This window comes from Gobius niger, assembly GCF_951799975.1.
Source record: "Gobius niger genome assembly, chromosome: 8".
Lineage (NCBI taxonomy): Eukaryota > Metazoa > Chordata > Actinopteri > Gobiiformes > Gobiidae > Gobius > Gobius niger.
In genome coordinates this window covers 14580423-14606418 of record NC_136859.1, presented here as the reverse complement: position 1 = coordinate 14606418, position 25996 = coordinate 14580423, and the positions used below count along the sequence as shown (strand labels likewise).

The window sequence follows — 25996 nt, the reverse complement described above, 5'->3', positions numbered from 1 at the left end:
TTATGAGCGAGATATAGGCCTTTTAACTTATAAATTACAAACACCAGCTGTTATATATTTAAAACAGGGAAAAGTGACTTGCTGTGGAGATATGTAGAAGCGGTCAAAGAGAAATATCTGAGGCATTTCCGTGTACAAAAATTAAAAGTCCTTTATTCTAACATCTGGACAGCCATTTATGCATATTTAATTTCATTTTATTTTAGTAAAAAGGAAAATAATGGCACTTGGAGAAAAAGTTATCCAAATAGATCAAGGAGTGCACTGCAGGCATAAGGCAATCATGTTCAGAGACATATTGTGTGGCAAAAAAAAAAATCAAATACAAAAAAAAGGAAAACAAATACAAATACAAATACAAATAGCGAGCACTAAAAATCAACAAAGTAATCACCTAATATTCAGAGATGGGTTTGTTCAAGAGGAACAAAGCAACTACACTGAAATGACAGTTTCTGCATTACTCAATAAAACCCCCAAAATATGTTTTCATTGTAAACTGTGTTCCTTGGCTTCATGTTATTAAAACATACAATTATGTTATATATACTCATAGAATATTTGCTTTGAGGTAGCGGTAAATTACGTCAAGTGCATAAACTTATAAATGGTAAATGGTCACATTTATATAGCGCCTTTCTACCTGTTTAGGCACTCAAAGTGCTTTACACCAAGGAACCACTGACCCATTCACACTCTCATTCACACACCAATGTTCGCAGACACTGGAGGCACGGGGGGTGAAGTGTCGAGCCCAAGGACACAACGACAGTGTGCACCTGCAGGATTCGAACTGCCGTCTTTCCGGTGAACAATCCGCTCTACTCTCTGTGCCACTGCCGCCCTAAGTCAATAAGTCAATATTAAGCAACAGCCTCTGTTTTCTCAGCACCTTCACAGTTTGTCAGGTCGAGCAGTGCCAGCCTTTTATTTCTTTCCTCGTTTCGGTCTGTTACTTCAGAAACTTCCTGCTCCGAGCTGCTGGGCTCCATGTCCGGATAAATGACAAGGAAACAGGCCGTGAGGAAGCCCAAGAAAGAGCCCCCTGAGGCCACAACAGGAATGACACGCACCGAGCCCACAGCATCGACCACTGACCCCAGCGCTGAAGCAACAAGAATCTGGCTGATATAAACCTGAAGCAAGCAGCAGAAAAACACAAGCCTGTCAACAACTTGAAGTCAAAATGGAGTAGGATTTTTGTACTTCATACATATTGCCTATCCACGTCCTGAAGTATATAACATATCTGAATATAATATTATTAGAAAGAAATACATTTTACAGTCTGTAAGAGTTGTTTATATTTTGTTTCGTGTCCAAATTAGTGCTTCTGCCGGCCTCCATCAGTCACTGTAAAGCTCAGTAACTGAATTCTGGAGGTTGTAAATACTCAGTGAATCGCTAAAGCTTGTGTAACTGTCCTCAATATGGAGCTGGGAAGTCCCAAGTTGAGTTGTGGGCCCATAGAACATAGAACACTGCATTAACAACTTACTTGGCAGGTTAAGATGCCACAGTCAATTCCAAAGCCTCGTCTTGTGTTGGCCGGACTGTGGTGAATGTACTGAATCACAAAAATGGCACAAAAAGCAAATTAAGATAGAAAAAAAATTATTAACATATAGATGTGCTTTTGTACCTACTTCTTTGATTTCATGATATTGCCCCAGTAATGCATAGGGACAATAGGAAATACTCATAGAGATGACACCCATAGTACTGATCATTACCATGGCAACATAGACATTAGGGAAGATGGCCATCACAGCTGTTCCTGTGGCGAGGAAAAAGTACAGACATTTGTGTTGTAAACCAGAGGTCATCTATTGACTTAAGTTATAATAATACATTTCTACTGTCACCAACTGACCCACGGAGAAAGACAGAGTTCCAACAATGTAGATAATCTTAATACTCAAATTTACAAATTTATCAAGGAACTTCTGGAGGATTGCTGAGAAAAAAATACAAACAAATTAGAGAGGCCAATGTATTTGAATTGTACAGTATATATGAGGCCTTTGCATTTACCAGAACAGATAGCAGCAGTGATAGCATACACGACAAGTCCCCAGCACCCCATCTGAACTCCTTTGAAATAATTGGCTTGCTCTGTGGAATTGACGGAGGCCTAAAAACACACTTCACTTAAAGTCACTCTTAAAGTTAGTATTTGATAATATGTTACTGTGTTGGTGCATGCAGAGTTTGCTTGGATACAAGGGAACTTACTGTGGGGTCTCCCTGGAAGATGACTTGCCCCATAAAGTCAGTATAAAACACAGCTTGGCCGATAATTGAGAACCACGTGAGAAGATGACAAATACACAACCTCCACAGCTGCTTTGGCATCTAGAACACATCATAATGATGAAATAACTGCAAATAATGGTAGGCTGTAGAAAAGAGTGAAAGAGTAAGTAAAAGTTATTTGGTGCGATTGCTGCAGAATATGTGTCTTTTATTGTTGGTAAATAATTCTGTACAAGTTGATTCCCTTGAAACATGAACAGGCACAAGTTACATCTACAGCACATATGTTCATATTTGCTGGACGGGAACCAAAAACATCAGTTATGCAGAAAAATCATTAAAAACAGATGTATCGTCCTGATTTATAATAGCCACTGTTTTATGACTTCATCAGGTCTGTGTGGGTGACACAAGCTACACAAGATGTATCCATGGGTGTGACACATGACTTTGCACTGATGTTTAGGCCACCTCTGCCAAATTCTACTTCAATCAACAAGATCCTAAAACATCCAGATAGATCAATAATAAAGTTCATTCAAGGGAAACAGCAGGACCATATTGACTCTTATAATGTAACATTTATGATACGTAGCATTATGTTCCCTGCATTTGAGTTGCTGCCCTCAGCATGTGCTGCCCCAACTGCAGGAAAGGACTCAACTCCCTGACCCTACCTAAAATTTTATAAAAATGATACAAAATTGACTATTTTTGCTGCTATAAACAAAGCACTTTATCACTGTTGCATAATGAGTATTTATATTTATCTGTTTTTTGTGGGTGTGTACTACTCTACTCTTCTTTTAATTGCTCCAGAGGAATAAATATTATTGTTTAACTGATTAGAAAAATCATTAAAATACAACATTGTATTGAAGTGAAAATCAGAATGCAATTTTATTCAATATTAATGGATTTTTAGAAGATTAATTTTGCATCTCAAGCTTACCTTGAGCATGGACAGCCAGATCTGGCGAACAGTGGTGGCGCCGTCTGCCCCTGACACATTGCTCGACCCCTCTGAAGACAAACTGCTCACAGATAGCAGCCTCTCTCGCCTTTTCGACTCTTTCCGGAGCTCCGTCAGATCACTCAGGCTGCGGGACGTGGTGATTCGACGAGGGCTTAAAGGTGAAGCTGTATTTTTTCTCAGCCTAACTCTTTGTGATCCCACCCGTCCATAGTAAGAGAATGTGAAAGAAGGCTAAAAAAGAAAAAAGGGTCATTGTTGCTACATTAAACAAAAGTAAGTAAAAGGTTACAAAAGTACCTGTCTGTAGAAGGAGTGTCTGCGCGGTCGGGAGGAACTAGAGTGGCGATTTCCCAGCTTAGGAGAGCCAAGGCTTTTTAGTTTGTTGGGAGACATCAAACCATTATTGGCACAATTGGCTACCTTCACCTGCAATCAACAAAGAAAAATAAAATATGCAAACATTTTCTGAATTGAATCAGCAATGAGAACAAAGAGGAATAGCCTGACCATGCGTCCAATAAGTTGATTAATATTCAGGGCTTTGGTTCTGCTTTGTTGACACTTTTCTAAGAAGTTCAAGCGATACAGTAGCTTGCCTGTTGGACATTCAGGAGCCAACCTTCTTTCCCTCGATATGTTTTCTGTGGCTGATACTGAACACTTTCTTGGAAAAATGTATTCCATTCAAAAAACATTCACATTATGCAACATTTCAACATTAATTGCCACGATTCTCAACAGGTTTAGCAACAGGTGTAGTTCTGTGTTAAGCTCTTCCTGACAAGGATGGCTGTAAATAACACATTTTTGGTAACCCACAGGAAATGGCCCTGGGACTCACTTTTTGGGTGCCAAACCCATCAGTTGAGAACTGTTGTGTATGTTTTAAAGTCAAGACCTTACCAGTGATTTATTCTCCAGTGAGCCAGAGTCTGCCTGACGTTGATGGCTGCAGGCACAGCTTTTTACATAATTTGGCAAAACTGTATCATGACAGTTGTTGGGATCTTCAGGGAAATGAAGACACGTTGAGCCACTATTCCCATTCGATTCCAAAGGCTTGAAAACATCTTCTAGATCTTCCTGTACTCCAGGTAAAAAGTCTACTTCTGCAAAGAAGAGCTGATTGTCTGGATGGAGATCAGGATCCAGCTGGATCGTTGCATCTGGCATCGCCAAAATGGAGTCACTTTTACTCCGCACCTTGTCCATCCCCCCTTCTTCAGAATCAGAGTTGTTGTCTTCTTGGCAGGAGCCCTCCTCTGTAATGACATCAAGCTTGGGGGAAGCCTGTCCTACATGTTCAAGAGATGACTGGGAGTCAGAGTCTGAACTTTCTGTGACTCTGGGCTGGCGGGGAGTGAAGGGTTGCTCAGGAATACTGAACATGTGTAGCGTAACTGATATTATAAAGACTACCCCAGTGAACAAAAAGAGAACCTGCTCCTGTGACTTAAAAGCCTGACCAAGCGCTGTGTTGGTCCAGTCTAGACCTCCCAGCATGTAGCCCACAGCTCCACCAAGCCCTGAATATAAGAGAAATACATGAATTTATGTTAAATGTTGTAGACTTGTCAGTTTCATGCTTGCACTTACCAGAGGAAAAGCCGTGGATATTTAAAGCCATATCTTGCTCCTCGCTGTCAGCCACATCTAAAAGGTAAGCTATGATTGGTCCTTCAGCAGCATCAGCGCTAAAGTCCAGCACAATGACTCCTAAAACAGTGAGTGCAATGCCAATGGGCTGGCTGCCAGGGCTATCACCAACAGAGAGACCTGTAGCACCCAACAAGATGTCCAATTAGGCACCAGGAGTTCACAGCAGCTCTCTAACCCTTCCCAAGAAGTTCCCCAAAGACTTTTGATAGTTTTACATTCAAATTTACAGTCAAATTTGCCTTAGTGAAATAGCTTATATTTATACAGTCTCATCGTTACTCAAGTATCCAGCCAAAGCATAAATAGCTCTCTGCCTTTTCTATTACATTAATGTAGCTCAGGGTGGTGAAGGCAATAAGATAATCTTTCATTGATGCTGCTACATAGTGGTCTGTTTACCTATCAATGCTCCGTTTAAAAAAAGAGCTACTCCAAGTAGCACCCCCACGCACAGTGCTAGGATGAAGGGTCTCCTGCGCCCCAATCGTAGTGTGCAGCGGTCACTAGAGGAGCCAAGCACAGGGGTGAAGATAAGGCCCAGAACAGGACTGAGAAACCAGGTCAGACTGTAGTACTGCTCAGGCAGACCTGTGTGTACACAGAGGAGGATCATGTATAAACAAGTGATTTAACAGGGAGGAACCTGAGAGTGAACAACCCAATCTTATTTTATGTAAGAGGTGTTTGCATAAACTATACAATTTAACATTTAGACATTATTCAGTGACATCTAATAATAACCTTAAGTTGATAAATTAAATAAAACAAAGTGACAAGATTCTAAAACACATGGAAAAATTCACAAAAATAAGAAAAGCAGTGATGAAAGTTCCTCTAACAGTCCCTTAAACCCCTTAGGAAGTCCAGTTCCTAATCAGTACAGTCCAAATCGGTAAATATCTTTGTTTTTAGAAATGAAAATAACTCATGAATTTAAAATCTGACAGATGCCTCTGTGACATGGCCCGTTCTCACGGGAAAATATGTTAACCATTTTGCCCTTGGACAACAACTACTGCTCTCCCTTGCTTTTACTCTGTCTCTTGTATTACACATGTTGGAATGGTTTTCCATCGCAGCAAATCAACGTAGTTTCTAAGAGATGGGACATTTGTGGGTGACTGTACAGATAGTAGAACACTGAAATAACAATTCTATTATACATGGGGCATGAACTTCACACAGAGGAATGTGCAGTGTTATACATTCTTGTCATACCTAAAGAGGAAAAACCTTTTGTTCTGTTTGCGCGTTGGTGGCAAACTTGACATGAAGCTGCACTGCCCCAGGCTGAGATTACAGACAACTTATATTAGTGCTTTCTCACAGTTCAAGCTCAGAAGGATAGGCATTGTTATGCTTTGGTAAACTGGTTTCAAGGATTTTTATGACACTTATCTGACTAAAACAGCCTGTGGTTGTCACGGAGTAAAAGCATACTGTAATCTGTATGTGGAAAGAGTGAATAACAACCTATAACTTCAGAAACAAATTCTCTGTTTCCTGTTGCTGGGCTAAGTAATGGAGTATGGCAGGCCCCAGTTAAACACTTCTAATCTAATTCAAAATGAATATTCAGCATTTACACAGTGACAAATATTGAGGTGTATTTGATCACACGGCATGTCCTCACCAATGCGCAGCAGGACTGGAGTCACCAGGGCAGTTTCCATGGCGTAGCAAAACTCACGGCCAAACATGACTGCCCCGTTCATGACCCAGCGATGACGTGGGATGGGCACTCGCCTGCAGACCTCCTCCTCGTCCTCACTTTCTCTGTCACTGTCTTCTGTGTTCCCTCTGTGGTGCCTGTTCTCCAGACTGTCCATCTCCGCAGCTTCACCATCCATTTCAACTTGTCAGTAACTTCAGTATAATAACTTGTGTTGCATGCTACAATGGAAGAGCAAATGAAGTCAATGGTTTCATCCTAATTACAATTTGAATTGTCCAACATGTCCAGTATATGATGATGAAGCATACATTTGCTGTGGACATAGCTTAAGTACAACAGGTTTACACTTTCTTCTTCGTGGAAAAATCCAAACTTTTCAGACTTGACATGTCCATTTTTAAACTTGACGAGATCAGCAGCACTGAAGAGAACAGTATTCCAAATGCACTAGCCATCAGCAGTGACGCCGCAGGGTTCCTGTTTATTTGACCTGTGCAGTTTGTGGATGTTAATGGTACATCTCCTGTCTTTGCTTTGGGCCTTTTCAAGCACCAGTGAGTTTATGTGCTTTTGGATTGTGCAAGATATCCGAGTGCAGCGTGGGAGAAGACGTCGTCACCCCTTACATAAAAGAACCTGGGTAAAGAAAAGCAAACAGAAGCAAGACATAAAGCCAACGATTTCAGCAGCACAGTTGTTAAAAAGCTAAGTTTTAATGTTCAGGTCAAATACCACAGTGTTCCCAGCAGACAGCAGAGACCAAAAATAGGAGAAGTGCCTGCCTTCCTCTTAAAAGGCAACAATTGATGCAACCAGCTTACTCAAGTTACACACATGTTTAGCAGCAAGGAAAGTTACTAGTAAGCCTAAACAATAATCATTACCTTTGCTCGACACCACAGCCCCGCCTTAAATGTTTTAACAGTACTTACCCCTGACCCCAAACACCTCACTAATAAAACTTTTTAATCCAACGCTACATCCACGTACTTAGGAAAAACATTATACACATGAATATATTCTGGAGGTTTCCCCATATAACTTACCGAGTCATTTCTTTCATCAAGTCCCAAAAAGAGGCGGGGCTGTCTGTTAGTTAATGTTTAATAACGCGCACACATCTAGAAAGGGCACGGCGCATCATCATGGGTTTATGGAGCGAAAAAAATATCCTGTGCCATATCCGTCCGGGACATGAGTTTGATCTTGCCTGACAGTCCTGTAAAAGGCACAGGAATGCATCTAGGGGCGCCTCGATCCTGTCTGGACATGACGACGATGACGAGCAATGTCAAGGTTTGCTTTGCGAAATTGCAGGTATCCAGCGCCACTCTTGACTCGTTTTGCATACATAACCGAACAATGTCAATTTCTCCAGTCTTTGTAACGTAACTGGGAGGGGGGGAAAAAGCATGTGTGTCTGTGAGCTAAATAAATACAGGAAGTAATTCAGATAGAGTTAGGTTGATAAAGTGCGCTCATGCATAGCTTACTTTTTAGCATGTTGAGCTAACGTTAGTAACACAATTAACTGGCTGCAGGAGCACATGTGGATTAATCTTACCTGGGAAATACGTCAGTCACAGCAACGTCATAAACCCACTGTGCGTTCGGAGTTACGACAGAGCTTTAAAAAAAAAAAAAAACGGTGTCTGCTTGCTTATTAGTCTTTGGGAAACCTTTGACAGCTAACAGAATGTGGTCTTCTGCCTGCACTCCAGCACACGCATCTGTGTCATTGGTTTCCACAGCAACGATGCTAGCCCACGTGACAACCGCTGTCCATTCACCATTGGCTTACTATTTCTATCTTAGCACTACTATGGAAATATGGTAAATATGCTGGAAAGGAAAAACAAAATAGTAACAAAAACATAAATTTGTTTGATTTTTCGCAATATTAAAACTTCATAGCAATCATTTGATGGCGCCTTTCATGACACATTAAAATCACAAAAAATACACATATAAAAACATGAAACATTATTGACATAGCCTATTATTATTATTATTATTATTATTATTATTATTATTATTATTATTATTATTATTATTATTATCATTATTATTATTATCATTATTATTATTATTATAATTATTATTATTATTATTATTATTATTATTATTATTATTATTATTATTATTATTATTGGACAGTCAGCTTTTACCGTCCAGGGTGCTAAACTTTGGAACTCTTTGCCTCCTGAGCTGAAACAGGACTTAGATCTGGGGGCTTTTAAAAATGAACTAAAACATATTTTAAAAAGAGATCAAGTATGCAATCATTTTTAGTCTGCACTCAATGCACTTCCTTTGTGTAATGTCAGAATTAATTAATTAATGTTACTGTAAATGTATTTTTTGTACTTTCTGTGTGAATTTGAAAAGCCCTTCTAGGGACGGACATTGCAAATTAGCCTTGGCTATAAATGTTGTAGTGTGCTACATGTTTATTGTTCACACATGTCCCTATCAAATAAATAAATAAATAAATTATTATGACACAATAATTAATTTAGTGATTTTTTTTATTTTTATGTTCTTGTCAATTGTCCTTAAATTTGTATATGATGTTTTTCTTCACAGTGTCTTCCTCGAAGCAGGAATCCTAGCCATTGTGATCCCATTATTAGTGACAGGGTCTGCTGTTTTTCCTGAGGCTTTGGAGCTGTGATGCATGCTGACTATGCCTCCGCTCGTCACCTCCGGCTCTGCGCGGCGAAAGAAATGTCTCACAGTTGCCTACAGAAGAAGACAACCAGGACATTACTCATTAATGGTAGACCGAGCAACATGTGTAAGGAGTGTAACAGTGAGGAATTATTTTAGTTTGTATACTAGTTTTTTTTTTTTTATATATATATATATATATACCTGAAAGTTATTTGTGACAAAGCAGTAAACCACAGGATCCATACAACTGTTCAAACTGCTGAGAGTGACCGTGAGGTGGTAGACAACTGCGTGATGAGGCATGTCCGGGTAGAAATACACAACGACCTGGTGAAATTATTAACAGATTTGAGTTAGTAGATCTAAGATTGTTTTTGTTTTTGTTTTTTTAATTATTTGAGATTTTTAGGAGGAAAAAAAAAAAGACTTTACCTGTCGGACGTGGAAAGGTGTGAAGCAGACTGTGAAAATGATCAGCACTGTGATTAATAATTGGACAGCTCTCCTTCTCCTCTCTCTGCAAAAACAAACAAAACAAAATATATAGAAGTATGCACTGGCCGGAGCTGGGATCAATCAAAATGCTATTTGTATTTGGTTGCAATTAAGTTTGGAGCCACTCTTTGATTAATGACTGTTGAATTGTGTTTTATTCTCATAGGTACATTGCATACCGGCTCTGTTGCATGAGGCGTCTGTCAGTCAGGGCACACATGATGCGCAGTGTGAACACCGCGATGATTAGAAGAGGCAAAAAGAACTCTGTGATGGTCAGGAACAGGAGCCTGGAGATGCAGTCGGTTTGCTGGAAGGCCGTAGACAGAAGGGAGTAGGTGACTACGATCGCAAAAAGCCACACGGACACACACACGCCTTTTGACACATTTGAATTTCTCCACTTGCGAGATGCTTCAACCTGGAATTAAGAAAAAGTATGAATGAGTCTTACACAAAGCTTTTATAAAAACTTTACGGCCGCTTTACAGTTTGATGCATCATTCCTTCACTTTTCAGCACACAGTATGCCCTGGTGGGATGGAAGCGTGACTGTGTGTCAACAATAAAAAAATACTTTCAAAGCATCAAAGCTGTGATTGAGCCAAATAATTGAATAGATCAGAATCAGAGTGGTGGCAGAAGTGGGTATAGCCATAGACTGTATGGTATAGCTCAAAGGTCCCACCTGAACAATGGCCAGGTATCTGTCCACACATATGCAGGTCAGGAACAGGATACTGCAGTACATGTTCACGAAGTAGCTGACGATGTGGAGGTAGGAGCAGGTGACACAGCGCCCCCTGCTGTAGTACAAAAGGACTCGCGTGGGTAGAGAGAGGTTGACCAGCAGATCCGTCACAGCCAGGTTTATGGTGTAAGTGACGGAAGTGGTCTTTTGTTTAGTGCGAAAACAAAACACATAAAGGGCCACAGAGTTGAGGACCGTTCCTGCCTATAAAGTAACAAAAACAATAATCATCACATGAAAATAGCTTAGCACAAGGAAAACTCTGTGCAAATCAAAAATCTAGTCTTTACCAGAAATATGATGGAGTTTATGACCATTAGGGCGATCCACAAAGGATAGAAGTCATTATAGAGGCCCTCGTCAAAATATGCCAGTCTCTGAAGACATACCTCCATGCCGCTCTGGCTGGAGTTTTCAGGGATTGTGGGAAATGTAGTGTTGACGATCCAGGTGGCAGTGCTGTTAGACTCCATCCTCAGACTTCATCATGAGAACACCTACAAAGATGGCTGTGGATTTGTAGAAAACTGCCAAACACAAACAAGAAAAACACAACACAGATGACAAGAATTGATAGATCTGAATGTTTATATTTCTAAATTATTTGAAAGAACTGTTTATTACAATTGATTGTTTGTGTAATATTTAGCATTAAGGGAAGACATTCAGGTTATGGGCCAGTTTTTTTCTCTTAAAGGAACAGGCCTCCGTTTTTCCATACTGAGATATGTTCATACCTGAGCTTAGACGAGTTGATGTGTACCTGTCAGGTCTTTAGGCGTGCCTGTGGAAGAGCTTGGTCGCTTCTAACTTCATTCCTTTTGGAGCTACAGGAATGTGCTGGGAGAGACCAAATGCTAATAACATCTTTGTCGTTGTGCGTGACTGAGTGTACACACAAAGACCAGACAGGTACACATCAACTTGTCTAAGCTCAGGTAAGAACATTTCAGTATGGAAAAATGGTGGTCTGTTCTTTAAACTAAGATACATTTTCACCTGGAAACAAATACATTGCCTTACAATAAGGTCGATGAGTCAATGTTTCTGTAGAGATTTACATGAGATATTGTAACTGTGAGGCCAGGGCCAAAATACATTTGTCTGACATCCAGCTCATAGCTTACATTTTTCAGTGTAAACAATATATATAGTTGTAATAGTTTTATCAGAACAATTTTTCAATATCTAATTCCTAAACAAAACAAGATAAGCCCGTGCTCTATTCATTATTCAGACTTTGTTGCTTCAAATACTTTTGTATACCAATATCGTGTTATGTTATTATCATATGAAGACATTCAGTGTTGGGCAAGTTACTTAAAAATTGCAATATATTCTATATTAGTGATTGCAGCTTTAAAAATGTAATATGCATGTATTGCATAGTACTGTTTCTGAAATGTAGTTACACTACTTTGAGTTACTTTTGAGTTAATTTTCACACAAAAAATAAACGGAAAATAGTAATAATGCCACAGAGCAAAAGTGCAGTCAGAGATTTGTTTTTTCTCCTTCCCCCATTCTCTGGTGTTTTGTTTTGATGACATTAGCTACAGACTGCAGATCTTATACACCAGTGTCCAACTTGATCTGGTGCTGCATTTTTTCGTTCATACATTTAAATGCACTTGTAACTCAAGTTACATGAAATGTAATGACTAATATATTCCTGTATTTTGTGTAAGTAATATGTTATATTCCTTAGTTACTGAAAAAAGTTATATATTTTTGTAACTCATTACTTTTGTAGTATACGTTACCCCCAACACTGAAGACATTAAAGAAACTTGCAACTCATCCTTTCTTAGATGTCAGTAATTAGCAACTAATGATGTCTCTATTTTTCCTCCATTCACCTTCTGTCTCTCTGCTTTAATAAAAATGTCTCTTTGGTCTTCTACTTGCAGACATAAAGTATAGGCTAAAATATTAGTTTGACCACTGGGCAATGTCTAATTAGTGAGCTAAAAAAGTAATTGCTCCCAAGATTCCTATATCAAACAGAGCAGGAAAATCAATTTGGTTAACCTGAGGGCAGCTTGCTATCTATGATCATTTTGAGTAGCATGCTCTATCTTTATCTGACACCTAAACTAATCTCTGAAGTCACTTTAAATTTATCTGAAGTCTGACAGGAACATTCCTTCATCCCTGCAATATTGTTCTGTGCACGCTCCTGTCTCCAAAAGCATCAGAACGCTCACTGGTGAACAATACCATCATCTCCCACTAATGACGATGAATAACATGAATAATGGGCTCGACGCATTTACAAGACCATTGAAGCCACACCCCATTAAGATTACATGGGCAAAATAAATATCTGCACTCGCACTTACATCCCCTGATATGAGTCAACTTCGCAAAGTCAGTTCATCATCATTATCCGCATTAATGAGTGATGTTGCGGGGCTGGCTGGGGAAATCGTGTGTTGAACTAAGTCTTCTCTTCTAAAATCAGAGTATCATACATTATTGTTAGATATGATCGTGATGTTTTGCATTTAAATTTGATTACTACTAACTCCCAGAATGCACCAGCGTTAATTGAAAACACATTAGGGTTGATTACAGCTTGGTGTGACAGATGATATAGTGGCAAGTCTGATGAATTGGACTTGGAAAGCTGCAGTGATTCAGTGTGCGTAAAGCGCTCAAATAATGTCCTTCGAATACACTCAGGCAGCATGGGATTCCTCTGTGTGGGCACCCAGAGATACAAGCAAAGTCTTAAAATGTGTCGTAGATGGAGTGTCCACCCAACATAATGCATTTGGTTTAAGCTGAATAATGTTTCGGAGACAAAACAGGAAAATGTGGAGGTCAAAGGAATGTAAGTTCATCACAATAGCTGCTATAAAATCCAAAATCCAAAAGTTAGTCACCTTAAAACATAATTTCTTGATCTATACAGTTCCTATACAGTCCTGTTTCAAAAGGATTGAGAACATCAAAACAACTGAAGATCTTACCTCATGATCCCAAGAATCTTACCAGGTTTATCTTCCTCGCAACACAAGTTTCCTTCAAAACCATGATCAAAATAACAAAAAATTGCATTCTAATTGTATTAATCTCACAAACATTGAATGGAAACTTGTCTTTGTGATCCTTTTCCCATTAGTTGTCTGTTCACTCTGGACCCTTTTCTTTATGTTTAGAATAATTTCTCATCTTTTCCCTCCCTCTTGCTCTGAATCTCTCAGTTTGGGTTCAGACAGGAAGCCCTAGACAGAGCATACTGTTAATGTCATACTCGTGTCCACTATTATGTGTGTCACTACAGTACTTGAAACAATTAACATATGCAAAACTTCAAAATGTTTGGTTGGGACAAGTTTGGAAGATGCATTCTGGACTCAATTAGCTATTTCTAGTCTCTCAAAGAATGGCAGAAGTGTGATGCTGTAATTGTGAAAATCCACAACACAAATCAAAGCTTGGTACACTATTCAAACAGGCTCTCTACTTTCCGGGGGAGTGAGTAAATGTAGTTTATAAAGCTATAAGCTCCAGTCTGTTGCAGTATAACTCTCACTCTACTCCATCAGTCTCTCACAATGAGACAGGTTTGGCGCTGACTTCCTGTCGAGAGCTCATCATCACTCAGGGCCTGTCACAGTTTCTGGAATAATACAGAATAACGGATGTCGGGAAGAGAAACATGGATCAGCCTGTAACTATGGATGAGCAGGGACATAGGAGCAGGCCTGGGACAGAACATCAGTGAGTGCACTGAATATGGCCTCTTGGTATATGGTTCTATAAGCATGGTTTCATTTTCAGATGCTAGGGGACAGAAGACAGTGTTTATGTATAAATAATGTTGTATTTTCAGTATAAATAAATATAAATAAGCCAGATCACTTTGAGTGGGTTTAGAGCTTTTCAGACCTCCTTTAATTAATAAATATCTTAATCTGATACAAAACAATGTCTTCTTTACTATTTATTCAAAAATATATGTTATACCTTCTAATGATATATTACAGAAATAGACATTTTAAATGTTCTGAGAAAACAAATGTATTAAAACTTCACTGTGATTCATATTCATACAATTACTGCTGACCTAGTCCACTGCTCTCAATCATAGTTGTGCTTTTGCTGAACTAAGTTTGAGCCTTGCTCCACAGACTTGGCAACAACTATTTACATACAATATTTAAAAAAGAAAGAGGCTGCAGAGGAGTCAGTTACCGGTAAACACAGTTCACACTGTAGTGCCAACTGCTTTTATGAATGTTATCTCTAGTATTTTACATTTTAAAATGTTTTTTGGCTTAATAGAAAGCTCCCTAACAATTTGACACAATCTTAAGTGTAGATTTTTTTTTTTAATCACTCTCAGAGGAGGCCCAGGAAGCGCTTCTTCCTTCCTCTTTTTGATGAGCTTGAGTGCAGATTTTTATTGAAATAAAATTTGAATAGAATCAAAGTGGAGCTTTATCTGCCTTTCTGTGTGGAGTTTGCATTTTCTCCCCGTGTCTGTGTAAGTTTCCTCCGGGTGTTCCGGGTTCCCCCACAACTAAAGCATGTACAATAGGTTCCTCTGGGGCCAGGACTGCCATGAGAAAGAGATTCTTAATCTCAGTGGGACTTAGCTAAATAAAGGTCAAAAATGAAGTGGGGAAGAATAGAAAAACTGCAGTATGGTGAAAACCCAAAATCAATACTCTGAATAATCCAGTGGGTGGACCAACATTTTTCTATATGCAATATGCATCGCTTTGGATTTTTCTTTTTTTTTTTTTGAAATTGTTTGGTACCTTTAGTTTTGAGGATATATTGAGGATTCAGGAAATACTTTATTGATATCCTTTGGGATTTTTGGTTTGTTCATACTGTAAGCCTAGTCAAAAATCTGAATTCACATTTGGAAAAAAGACTGAAATAGAAACTGCTGAACACAAGGACAACATTTCAGATCATGTTTGTGGAGATATGAACTCCAGGGCTAGCAGCTTTTATTCAGACTGAACGGAGAAAAGGGAACAGTAACATTTTGTACCTCTGCATGTGGTGATTTACTTAACACTTTATTCAGGTCAATTACTTCTTCTCTTCATTGTTTAAACTAATGTGTGAAGCGGCGCAGTCCATCTGATACTCTGTGTTGAATGTACTGTCATCAAGACATAAACCAGCCACAGACCAGTCATCACAGTGAGCGTTGATTCATGCACAAGCCTAGATCACGAGATAGCCTGCAAAAGTAAATTGAGCACCCCCTGTATTCCCTTCAGGTGCTCCAGTTTTCTCCAACCTAAACTAATGCACAATATAAGCTTCTCCAGCTATAGGTAAGAAGACCTGGAGGTGCTGCAAATGCCCACTGTTCCTGACTGGTTACCCCATAGTCTTTGAAGGATGGGTCAAGTGCAGAGGGCATATTTATGGGTATAATAAAGTATACCATAAACTTAATCCAAAACTTCAACAGTAAATGGTAAACAAACATGATGGACAAAAAGTGAACATATGAAAAAACACAGTAAAGGCAATGCTTAAGTAAACCTGTTTATTTCATAACAGCTCATGAACGATAGCAGCCCCAATGTTTTGGCACACAAAATAGAAAAAGTAATTAACAATAGTCAAACAACATTTAATACATTTTTCATAGAAATATATAAAACATACAATCCTGAGTCTTTTAATAGTACCAGGTGCATTACCTTCTTCACAATACATTGAGAACTCATGAAATTTAAAACCTTCCCATTAAAAACCTTTCATATTATTGTCCATAACATTGTACCAAGTGTCCATATCTCTGGATTGAAATGGCGTGCGCCCCGAGGAGACATGGATCTCTTCAGCATTGGTTCCGCGGTGCCCCATCGATACTGATCGACCGATATGTTCGATGGATACGTTAGATCAGTCCATGTCCTGTCTGTAGTGAAGGACGTAGTAGTCGTGGACATACATCAGAACGGCGAAGGGCTGACCGACGATCAGGGAAATCCACACCGCTGCATTGCCATAGTTACCGTGCAGAAAGTTACTGACGAACCAAGCCAATGGAAGCTGAAAGACAGAAAACAGAAGATTAAAAGGCAAGTACATCTACATTTGCTTATTACCAACCTTTCAAATCATCTAAGCTAATGTATGTATTTACAGAATACTCTGTATCTACCAGGTTTTTCCTGATGTAAACTCTACGTAGAACAGATCATTTTGTCAAAGTTACCTGAGCCATCATGCCCATGAAGGCCCATAGTCTGAACATCCTCAGAGGAATGCTCACCAGGTACTACAAGGGGAGACAGGAAGAGCTCATTATCAGTAATGATGTATTTATTTTACTTGATCAACTAAAATGCATATCAAAGAAAAACACAATCTTTTTTGTTCACTCTTACCTCATGAAAGAAGGCTGACAAAAAGAAAACTGCTGACTGGCTGACGATTTTGCTGAACCCTCTTCTGAGCAATGGCTTATAAAAGTGACTGCAATAAAGAATAGTATTGACTCAGTAGGCACATTTATTTGTAGTAAGAATTAAATGAAAAGTTAGTTAAAGTAAATAGTCAACAGGGAATCTTAAATTACCTTTCAATTGCATTGTCACAAAACCAGACAGCAGGCACTTTAGTAAGCTTTTGGAAAACACAATGAATCTTTGCCCATATAAATCTGTGTGCCTTGTTAGCTGTGTCTCCCTGCATCAGACTTAATGTGGTCCCCAGTGTTCACTTCTCTGAATGGTATTGTTCCCTCAGTGTGGGAGCGTGTGGATAACTCACCGTAAACACCACTTATGAACGGGGATGTTCCAGTTCTGCCAGAAGTAAGTCACTGTCTCCGCGTTCCTAAAACGCCATCAGCAAAAGGAATAGTCAGACTTACAGAGTATTCGGCCCGGCAAATATGGATTTGTGGGCTCCGATACCGATATGAAGGGAGTTGGCATGGCAGATATAGAGGCCGTTATTTTAAGTATTTCAATTTGATATTTTTTTGTATCTCTCAAACTGCTTACAGTAACACACTAACATTTATCATTATAGTTTCAAATGTGGAAATAGAATAGAGGTCGACAGACGTGAGTTTTTCTAAGACCGATGCTGATATGCACTTTTGGTGCTCCTACCAAGTCTTTACAATGTCTCGTCTATAATCCTGTGTATGATGTTAGACTGTGACAACAGGGGGCGCTGTATGAGGGGATGGAGCTGATTTATTCAGGACATTCATGTTTAGTACTTCAGATGGAGCTCATTTGAAAGACAAAAAAACAGTAGATTCCAAAAAAAAAAAAAAGAAAGTCTCTATCTCTTATGGTTCTGAAATTCTAAGCAAAAGTCTACAACATAAAATATATACAATAGGGTGCAAACTTGTGACCAATTTTCACCACAATGTGTCTTCGCTTCCCTGAGACCTAGGAAGTTGTGGGAGGGCTTTTAAAGCTCTGACTGAGCTCTTTCCAATAAAGTCTTTGTCACTGTCAGTTTCTGAGATATTGGCCTTTTAGCCGATATAGTAAAATACCTAAATATACAGGATATGTGTGTGCAGAGTGTGTACAGAGTATACACATAAATGATCTAAGGCTAAATCTCTATGTTCTGAAGACAGTAGCTTCATTGTCTTATAACTTGACATCAAAGGTTTGCTGCACACTGGTTTGCACACTGCCTCTGTTTCATTGTGCATGCATGTTTTAGTCGATTGATTGATTAATTGTTTGTTATTCTATTGCTCCGATTATTTCTGTTTAGATTGTTTGTACTGACTGCTGTTTTGTTGTCTTACATTGCAAAGCAGTTTTCTACAACTCTGTGTTTTTTAAGCGTGCTAAATAAATAAAGTGGCTTGGCTATACTGCTAGAGTACAGTACATAAAGAAAATGCAGAAATTGTAGTCTTTCTAATGAAAAATTCATGGCGTACACTAGCTTTGTTTTGTAAGTAAAAGTGAAAATTTTGTGGCATTTCCAGAGGCCACTGCACATCAGAGCATTTATAAACAAGGCTGATTCTTACCACCAGTCCTTGTAAAACTGCCGGTCACCGAAGCGCAGCAGCTCAGCAGTGAAGTTCAGGGAAGAGTGGAAGAACCAGTAGAAAAACATGAGCCACAGCAAGTGATTAGGAACCTAAAACAATAATAATAAAAACAAATTTTAAAAAAACATGGAGGACATGGAGTACAAGTGTGTGAGGTCGTCATGTAATACAGTCATTTTATTATGTACACTACTCACTGCTAGCCGAAGGAGCCGCTCCATCATTCTGGAAAGATCCATATCCTATTTAACATTTAGATGTAAATACATATATAGATACTTTCAAGCATACTTCTTGCATGTACAACAATACTATGTGCAGTTTATTTACCTCTAGTGGTTTCATTGAGCTTTGTATGATAGGAATCATCCACTGGGAACAAAAAAATAAACTTGCAAAATGTTGTTTGATTCATTTTCATGTATTTTGCTTAGAGAAGTACAATTACCTGTTGAGTGAGGGCGACGAGCAGCTGAGTGAAGAACAGCTAAACAAAGTCAAATCATATAAGGGTGTCAATGTCTTGTCAATTATAAATACCAATACACTGCATATACTAATCTATGTCTAATTTTTGCCTTCATGCCTCACCATTTCAACCAGTCTCCTTAAAAGAAAACCCATTCGTATCTTGGGAGACCGGGGGAAGTTGAGTTCGTAGCACAGAGTTGGTGCGAGAGCAAAGTAGTACATGTCTAGAAAGTAACAACAGTTATGAGAGAGACACTTCTGTATTATTCAGTAACGACAGACATTGAATCAGCGTTTCCTTTACCTTTTATTGTAAGGTTTCCCGGGTAACACACTTTGGAACCATCTCCGGATTGTACGGCGGGGCCTTTATGAAAATAAGTACCGGTAACATGAGTATACAATATTTAACTCCTACTTAATACAGGCTCATGGCTATAAACTTTAACCTCCTAACCCCTGCTTTAACCTAGTGCATTTTCTCCAGTTCAGCTTTACCCAAATCTACAAAACTCATCTAAAACGGATGATCTTCTTTTTCATTGCTTTTTTTTAATGCGTTTTCATCACATTTTGTCACTTTTTCGTCTAATTTTTTTGTCACTATTCTGACACTTTTTTCCAGACGCTTTAAGATTTACTTCTAAGAGTGATGGTTCATGTTTTTAGATGATTTGTTTGTGAATGTTTGGGTTGTATAAGACATTTTAGTAAAGGATTCCGCACAGGTGTTGTGCAGCTGGTAAGAAAATACACTACAGCTCTTGTATTGAACTGAAGTAGCCTCGATTCACCATTAGATGCCACTATAACAGCATGAGCAGCAGAGTACGGTGTAGCAGTGAAACTTACAGGACAGGGAGCGGGACAGTTTTTTGGCCTTGGCCCTGCTCAGATCCCTGCACCACATGTTGACATCTCGGTAGGAGTACAGCTTCAGGAAGAGCATGGTGTAAATGCCCAAAGCAAATGTCCCGCCAACTAAAGACAAAACAAAGAAAATAGCATGGAATCGATCAGCAACAAGCATTTTCACTTCACTGATGTTGCTTTATGTGTGGTAGAATAATAGACGGTGAAGCTAACTGAACTGATATCAACCCAAATGTTGTATTGTCTGGTCATCATTATGCAAATAAACACTGAAATGATATTGTTTTGTCAATATGGCCTGTGCCTGCCTACCACAGATTGGCTGAATAAAGATAGAGGTTAGCGCACCTGGCATTCGACCACTGCAGATCCGATCATAAACCATCTGTTTTCCTGGCTCAGTGAGGGTCTTATCTGGCTTCAAGTCCAAATTCACCACAGCATCACACACATATTCAGTAGGAGGTAATCTTCATGAACCATTTAAGTGCATATGACAGGTTCTAATGCTTTTGAAAATATGACTTATTTAGAAGGATAACATCAGTTGCATAATTATCATTTTATTTCAGTGAAGCAGGGCAGAAAGTTATTTGTATTTGAATTTTAAAGCGGCTGACAGGAAGCGATATATTAAAAGGTAATGCTCCAGAGCGGACTCATTTCCCATTGACGTAACATGGTCGGCACGGCAACAGTTTGAAATTGCTTGCCTTCTTCTATGTCACTTCCTGTCGGTGTCCAATCAGGAAGTGGAACTATAAACATCAAAAAAATGGCCTAATTAAAGAAACCTGGGTACAATCTTTCGCAAAATCTTAAATATAATTGTGTTAACTGTGTTTTAGCAAAAATTAAGTCTAATTTGTCATATGCACTTTAAGGATCAGATTAAACATGACACATTCTCCTTAGTCCGGTGTCTAGCGAGTGATTGTTTAAGGTGTATTTTATTTCTCTCTCTTAGTAAAACGACCGTAAATACATTTGTTTTTTTGCTTCATGGGATTTGCAGCAATAATAAACTAATGGAGAATTTATTTTAAAAGGTAAAATACTGTGAGTTAGATGTATTTACTAGTTGTGACTCAACAGCTATAACGAAGGTGTTTCACAGCTCCACTTTTTATAATGTTTTGAGCTAATGGAAACCACAAACACAGTAATCTCCATGGTAACAGTGAATTTTCCCGAAATCTATAGCACTTCAAATCCTATTACTAATTGTAGGAGAGATACAGGGCACACACACACACAATTAAAGGCACTATGATCAATCTTATATTTGTCTAGAGACTATGGATTGTTATTAGTTCATCTATACCTATAATATAAACCTGTTGTTTGCAAATACACCAATAATATATTCGACCTTGACTTCTTTCTATTATAAAAATAACACATAAAAATTGCTCAATCAGAGCAACAAAAACGGTTAACTCTGTTTTTTCTTTGCCAAGCCCTAAGATTCAGCCCCGGTTTCTGTCGAGCAGGCTTATCAAGATCATAGAGTCCGTGACCCTTGGACGACCTCAGCGTAAGCGCACCTCCTTCTCTGGGCCAACTGGAGGTGATCCAGTCGTCATGACCAACTGCTCCATTACCGCTAACAGACTCTCATTATCGCACAGATATGGGACGTCTTCAGCGCGCTCCACAAACCCACCAGTCATTTTTCTTGTTTTTTTTTTGAAGGGCGAAGAGATGGACGTGCATGTAATCTTTGTGGCATTTATTCTCTTGTCTTGTTTATTGCACGTGTTGAGGTTACGAGTGTTCAAGAGATTATTCGGTTTTACTATTCCTCAATATTCCGTTCAGAGCCATTAGCATTCAGGTGTGTTGCGATATACATAAAAAACCTTTTACCTGGGGTGACTGAGGGGACTATTAGGACCACCGCCACAGGGAAGGTTAGTATGACAGTTAGGTTAATGCAGTGGATCGTGAGTCCAACAAGTTCACTGAAAGAGCCCTGAAGAGAGAGGAAAAATGCTGTCTGAATAAAAAAAAAAAACACATCACCCCGGCTCGACTTGTACAATATTAACATGATTCAAACGTACTGATGTGGAGACAAAAAAACAAACAAACTCACTTTTGAGAGTTGTCTTTCCGTGTAGAGGGCCACCATTATGAAAAGGTTGCATACTGTGAAAAGATATACAACTTATAGTTCAATTACCAGACTCATTACAAAGACTATGCACATACACTGTTTATTATTGATTGTCCAAATATTTAGACTCGTGAAATTCTTGTGCATTTCCGACAGGTCTGTGCTCTGACTCTCTGCACACAGCCAGAGCTTCCTCGTGATTAAACAGCAACACCTGATGAAACCGAATGAGGCGGCACCAGCACAACATATGTGTCACACGGCACACACCAACTGTCGCGACACTCAGAATGCAAAACACGCACAGTCACACATTTCATCCTCGTAGTAGCTGCTATTTCTGCTCCATTGAGAGATTCATTTTGTTTTCAAAGATGAGTTAAAGATTAAACACAAATACAAAATCTCACAAAGTACATTTTATTTACTAATGACTTTTTGTAAGAGATACTTTATACGTTCAGTCAACAATGAAGCTCAACAACTCGCCTCGACACCCACTCTGATTTCTACATTTCAAAAAAAAAATTTAAAAAAAGGTAAGTAAAATAAGAGTCTATGTAAGAGTTTAAACAAATTATGTTTTGTGGTAATTCAGGAGTCACCACAAGCTGATTAGCCTTTAAGCTCTTTATTTATCTTATTTAAAAGTCTGTGGAAAACGAGATTCTTGTTTATGGAGCCAGGGGTTTGAGGTCTGTGGGACTGTTGAGGGTTTTCATCTGCCTATTAGTGTGCAGTGATTTTGAAAATCTAGATTAGGATATCTTGATGCAAACTTCTGAAGGTCTTTTCAGGGGTTTGAAAAGGGATACTAAATCTTTTCTTATATTGTTTGCCACTGTGATTTGTATTCAATTTGAAAGTCGAAGATCCCTCCATATTAAATGAATAAACAACTCAAAAGCATCTCCTGGCTTCACACACAGATCCTGCACAACTCCTGAGTGAGTGAACCGTATGTCCCGTGGTTCTGTGCTCACCGTCCTTTGGGGATTTACTTTATTGTCCACTTCTTCTGTGCACACACTCCCTATACAAGGGCAGGGCCACACACAGGCCCTCACCTCGACCTGACTTTAAACACTGTTATCCTCCTGTTGGCTCTTTGATCAACTCTACCTCGCATCACTCTTTGTCTTGAATTTAACTCCATCCACAGCAAGGTTTACACCCCTCCCTTTCCTCCTGTCTGTGTCCTATTCTTCAGTGCTACAGTAGCAGTATGTGCAGTATATGCAGTATATAGGGCAGGTGATTGTGCCTCTGGAGACAGTAGGCGCTGCATTACTGCAGACTTTTACTGTGATATACCATAAAGGTAAGCACTTACTGAAGTAAACACACAAGCAACTTTGAATATTACAAATTCAGCAAGAACCGAAGCTAATCTACAGCCTCTTTAGTTGTTACTAAAGAGTCAAATAAACGTTTTTCTATGCTGTGGTGCCCAACGAGGACGTTAGGGAGCTTTGTCCGAAGTTTGCCAATTATATTATATAAAGACTTGTCATGAATACATTTTAGCTAATGCTGCATTTGTGTGAGGTTTGGACTGAGGGCTTGGTCTGCCTCGGGTACAAGTGGGCTTCAAGACAAAAAAAGAAAAAAGGTTAGAAACCACTGTTCAAAAGTACTCACCTATCACCACACAGGCAGCTGGCCAGCTGTAAGGGTCCTTCAGGAATAATGACACCACCTGAATGGGATCGACCAAAATCCCGTGTCTGAAACGTCACAACATGTTCAACTCAATTCTATTGAATGTTTTAAGATACAACAACTTTATGTCTTTACCTTAATAGGTTTTCTAAAAAGAGCCGAGCATTACTGAGAATCTGTAAAACAAAACAATTTTCCAACTTTGACCAACTCTATTTGTTCTTCTCGCAGAATACCCAGCCTTATATTTAAGACCCACATAAGTAGGAATTTTGAAGTTCTTGAACTTTGACTTAAATCATTGAAATAGACTATAACTAAACTGAAAATGTAGCCACTCATTTTCACTGGAGAGACAAATGTCATTTAACTTAATCATTTGTGTTGCAATTTTATTCCAGACTTGTGTTCTCTTACCAGCATCACCACACACCAGTTGAGAACTCCCCTGTAGTTGTTGTAACCACTTGCTGAACTCAGCAGAGACTCTTGAGTCTTGTGACAGCTAAAACCAATGCAAAACATGTGAGTGTGGATATAGGACTTAACATCAAGAGTCACATTGGAGCCATGTTACACATGTCGAAACCCTGACTATAGTTTAATAAAGCACTAGTAAGAGTGGTCAGGTCAGAGAGCGGTCAGTGTGGCCTCAGGTGACCTGAGGTCCGCCTGTAGGACAGAACCACACAGCCAGAGTGCGGACTAACGTGAAAAGTAACGATCTCTCTCTGACCCTAAAGAACAATGAGCTAGTTCACCTTAGCATGTCGCTAGGTTTGTCACTTCTCCGTTTGTGTTTGTCACTTTTGCTGTTTACTCTCGCGCTCTCCGGTGATCCGTGTTTCTGTCCGGGGGTGTCTCCACTGTGGCCCGCGGTGTCCGCGCTGGGACATGCCGCCGCAGAGGCTCCGTTCATGGGGACCAGACTCCCTCCTCTTCCCGCCGCAAAGGTCGCCCTTCTCCGGCGTGTAGCCCCAGCTGCACCCGGATCCGCCATTTTAAACTAAACAATAATCTAGTTAGTTTGTCAGTGTCAGCAGAGCCTTTCTGACAGTAACATGATGCCTGTTGTATTTCGCTCCCACAGACAGGGAAGTGGACGCACTGCGCGACTACGCCCCACGGCCACGGCCCGCCCAGGGTCCACGTCTCCGCGCTGCTGCGGGAGGCGCGCGCTCATGACGCCGCGTGAAGCAAACAACAATGCAGTGGCACAGGAGGACAGTAGTCCAGGTAAAGGCTTCGCTTCTGTGCATAAAACAACAGCTTCTGCAGCTCCACAAAATTAGTGGAGAAAAAAGTTGCAAGACGGAGCCTAAAGCAAATGTAGCCCATGGTATATCTACAGCCTAGTCTTATTCTTATCCACTCCACACATTAGCGCAGGTTCTAATCAGATGAATCGATCTGGTCTTATCAGCTCTGTATGGAGCTGTCCGTCAGTAAGAGTAATGGATCTGTCTGAACTTATTGTGATACAACACTGGATTGGAATCAATAGGACAATCCAGAACATTTATCTTACCTTTTTGGGGGGTTTGTGTTAAATTTATCTGGGAGGTTGGTTTTATTTAATAGCTACTGCTTCAATCACTCTTTCAGTTCTTTTATGCTTCTGCAACTTGTTGTTTAGTTCACAGTCTATCAATGAAATGCACCAGTAGATGGAGAAGAAGACTTTTTCAAACCTCACTTGGCCACACTTGACATAGTTCAAGTGCTGTAATTTCACTGACTTTTTACCCATTCTTCTTTGCTCGAGTCTTTTAACCAAGAGCTACTGCTTTAAGATTTCGAGAATACGAGGTTTTCACTCTGCATTATTGATGCTCTTGTCGGGCCTCAAAACTAATGCTACAAACTCTTGAAGAGAGCTGATGGTGTAGAGAGACTCATGGTTGGGCTCGGTACCATTACATTTTCTTTGATACCGATACTTTAACGATACTTGGTTTTTGATACGATACCTGAATGATACTTTTTCCGATACTTACAGTATACTAAATTATTTGTCATATGGAACCATAAAACAGATAATAATGTTAATTTATTTCTTTTCCTTCCATGTCTTTTTTTTTTTTTGCATTTGTTTGAGGTGAAACAAAAATTTGCCATATTTTTTCAATTGAAATTTCCCTAAATTACCCCGATTTTTGTAGGTGTTTTATCCCAAATTTCTCCCCAATTTACCTAATTTTTCCCCCTTTTTTCATTTTTTTCCCAACTTTTTTTACTTTTGTTTTTCTGTTACATTTTGATGACCAACTGCATCAAAACTTGAATATAAAGATTTTATACTTCTTTTCAGTGCCTGCATGAAGAGAACCTTGGCATTGCTGTTTTTTTTTAAGGATTTT

General features: G+C 39.3%; 3 protein-coding genes across 3 annotated transcripts; all 3 read right to left on the bottom strand.

Moving 5' to 3' along the window:
• Positions 1–851: 851 nt before the first annotated feature.
• LOC306966179 (solute carrier family 45 member 4-like) lies at positions 852–8179 on the bottom strand. The gene is made up of 13 exons (XM_079560841.1): positions 8131–8179; positions 6525–7202; positions 5291–5479; positions 4829–5008; positions 4136–4758; positions 3530–3658; positions 3209–3463; positions 2236–2355; positions 2035–2134; positions 1874–1957; positions 1647–1777; positions 1499–1567; positions 852–1136 (listed from the first exon to the last, which is right to left on the bottom strand). The coding sequence occupies exons 2-13, from the start codon at positions 6739–6741 to the stop codon at positions 864–866; spliced, it is 2370 nt and encodes a 789-aa protein (XP_079416967.1). The 5' UTR covers positions 6742–7202; positions 8131–8179; the 3' UTR covers positions 852–863.
• Positions 8180–9146: 967 nt separating this feature from the next.
• gpr20 (G protein-coupled receptor 20) lies at positions 9147–10880 on the bottom strand (the record flags this gene model as incomplete). The annotated part of the gene is made up of 6 exons (XM_079561535.1): positions 9147–9308; positions 9441–9566; positions 9672–9756; positions 9914–10155; positions 10423–10689; positions 10776–10880. The coding sequence occupies 6 exons, from the start codon at positions 10878–10880 to the stop codon at positions 9147–9149; spliced, it is 987 nt and encodes a 328-aa protein (XP_079417661.1).
• Positions 10881–16371: 5491 nt separating this feature from the next.
• LOC306966465 (diacylglycerol O-acyltransferase 1-like) lies at positions 16372–24754 on the bottom strand (the record flags this gene model as incomplete). Its single annotated transcript, XM_079561232.1, has 17 exons — positions 24398–24754; positions 24054–24141; positions 23772–23812; positions 23616–23701; positions 21954–22006; positions 21725–21830; positions 19835–19963; positions 19287–19349; positions 19103–19206; positions 18960–18998; positions 18842–18883; positions 18709–18753; positions 18488–18600; positions 17245–17310; positions 16860–16947; positions 16688–16750; positions 16372–16521 (listed from the first exon to the last, which is right to left on the bottom strand). Exons 1-17 carry the CDS (start codon positions 24634–24636, stop codon positions 16372–16374), a joined length of 1515 nt encoding a protein of 504 aa, XP_079417358.1. The 5' UTR covers positions 24637–24754.
• Positions 24755–25996: the final 1242 nt, after the last annotated feature.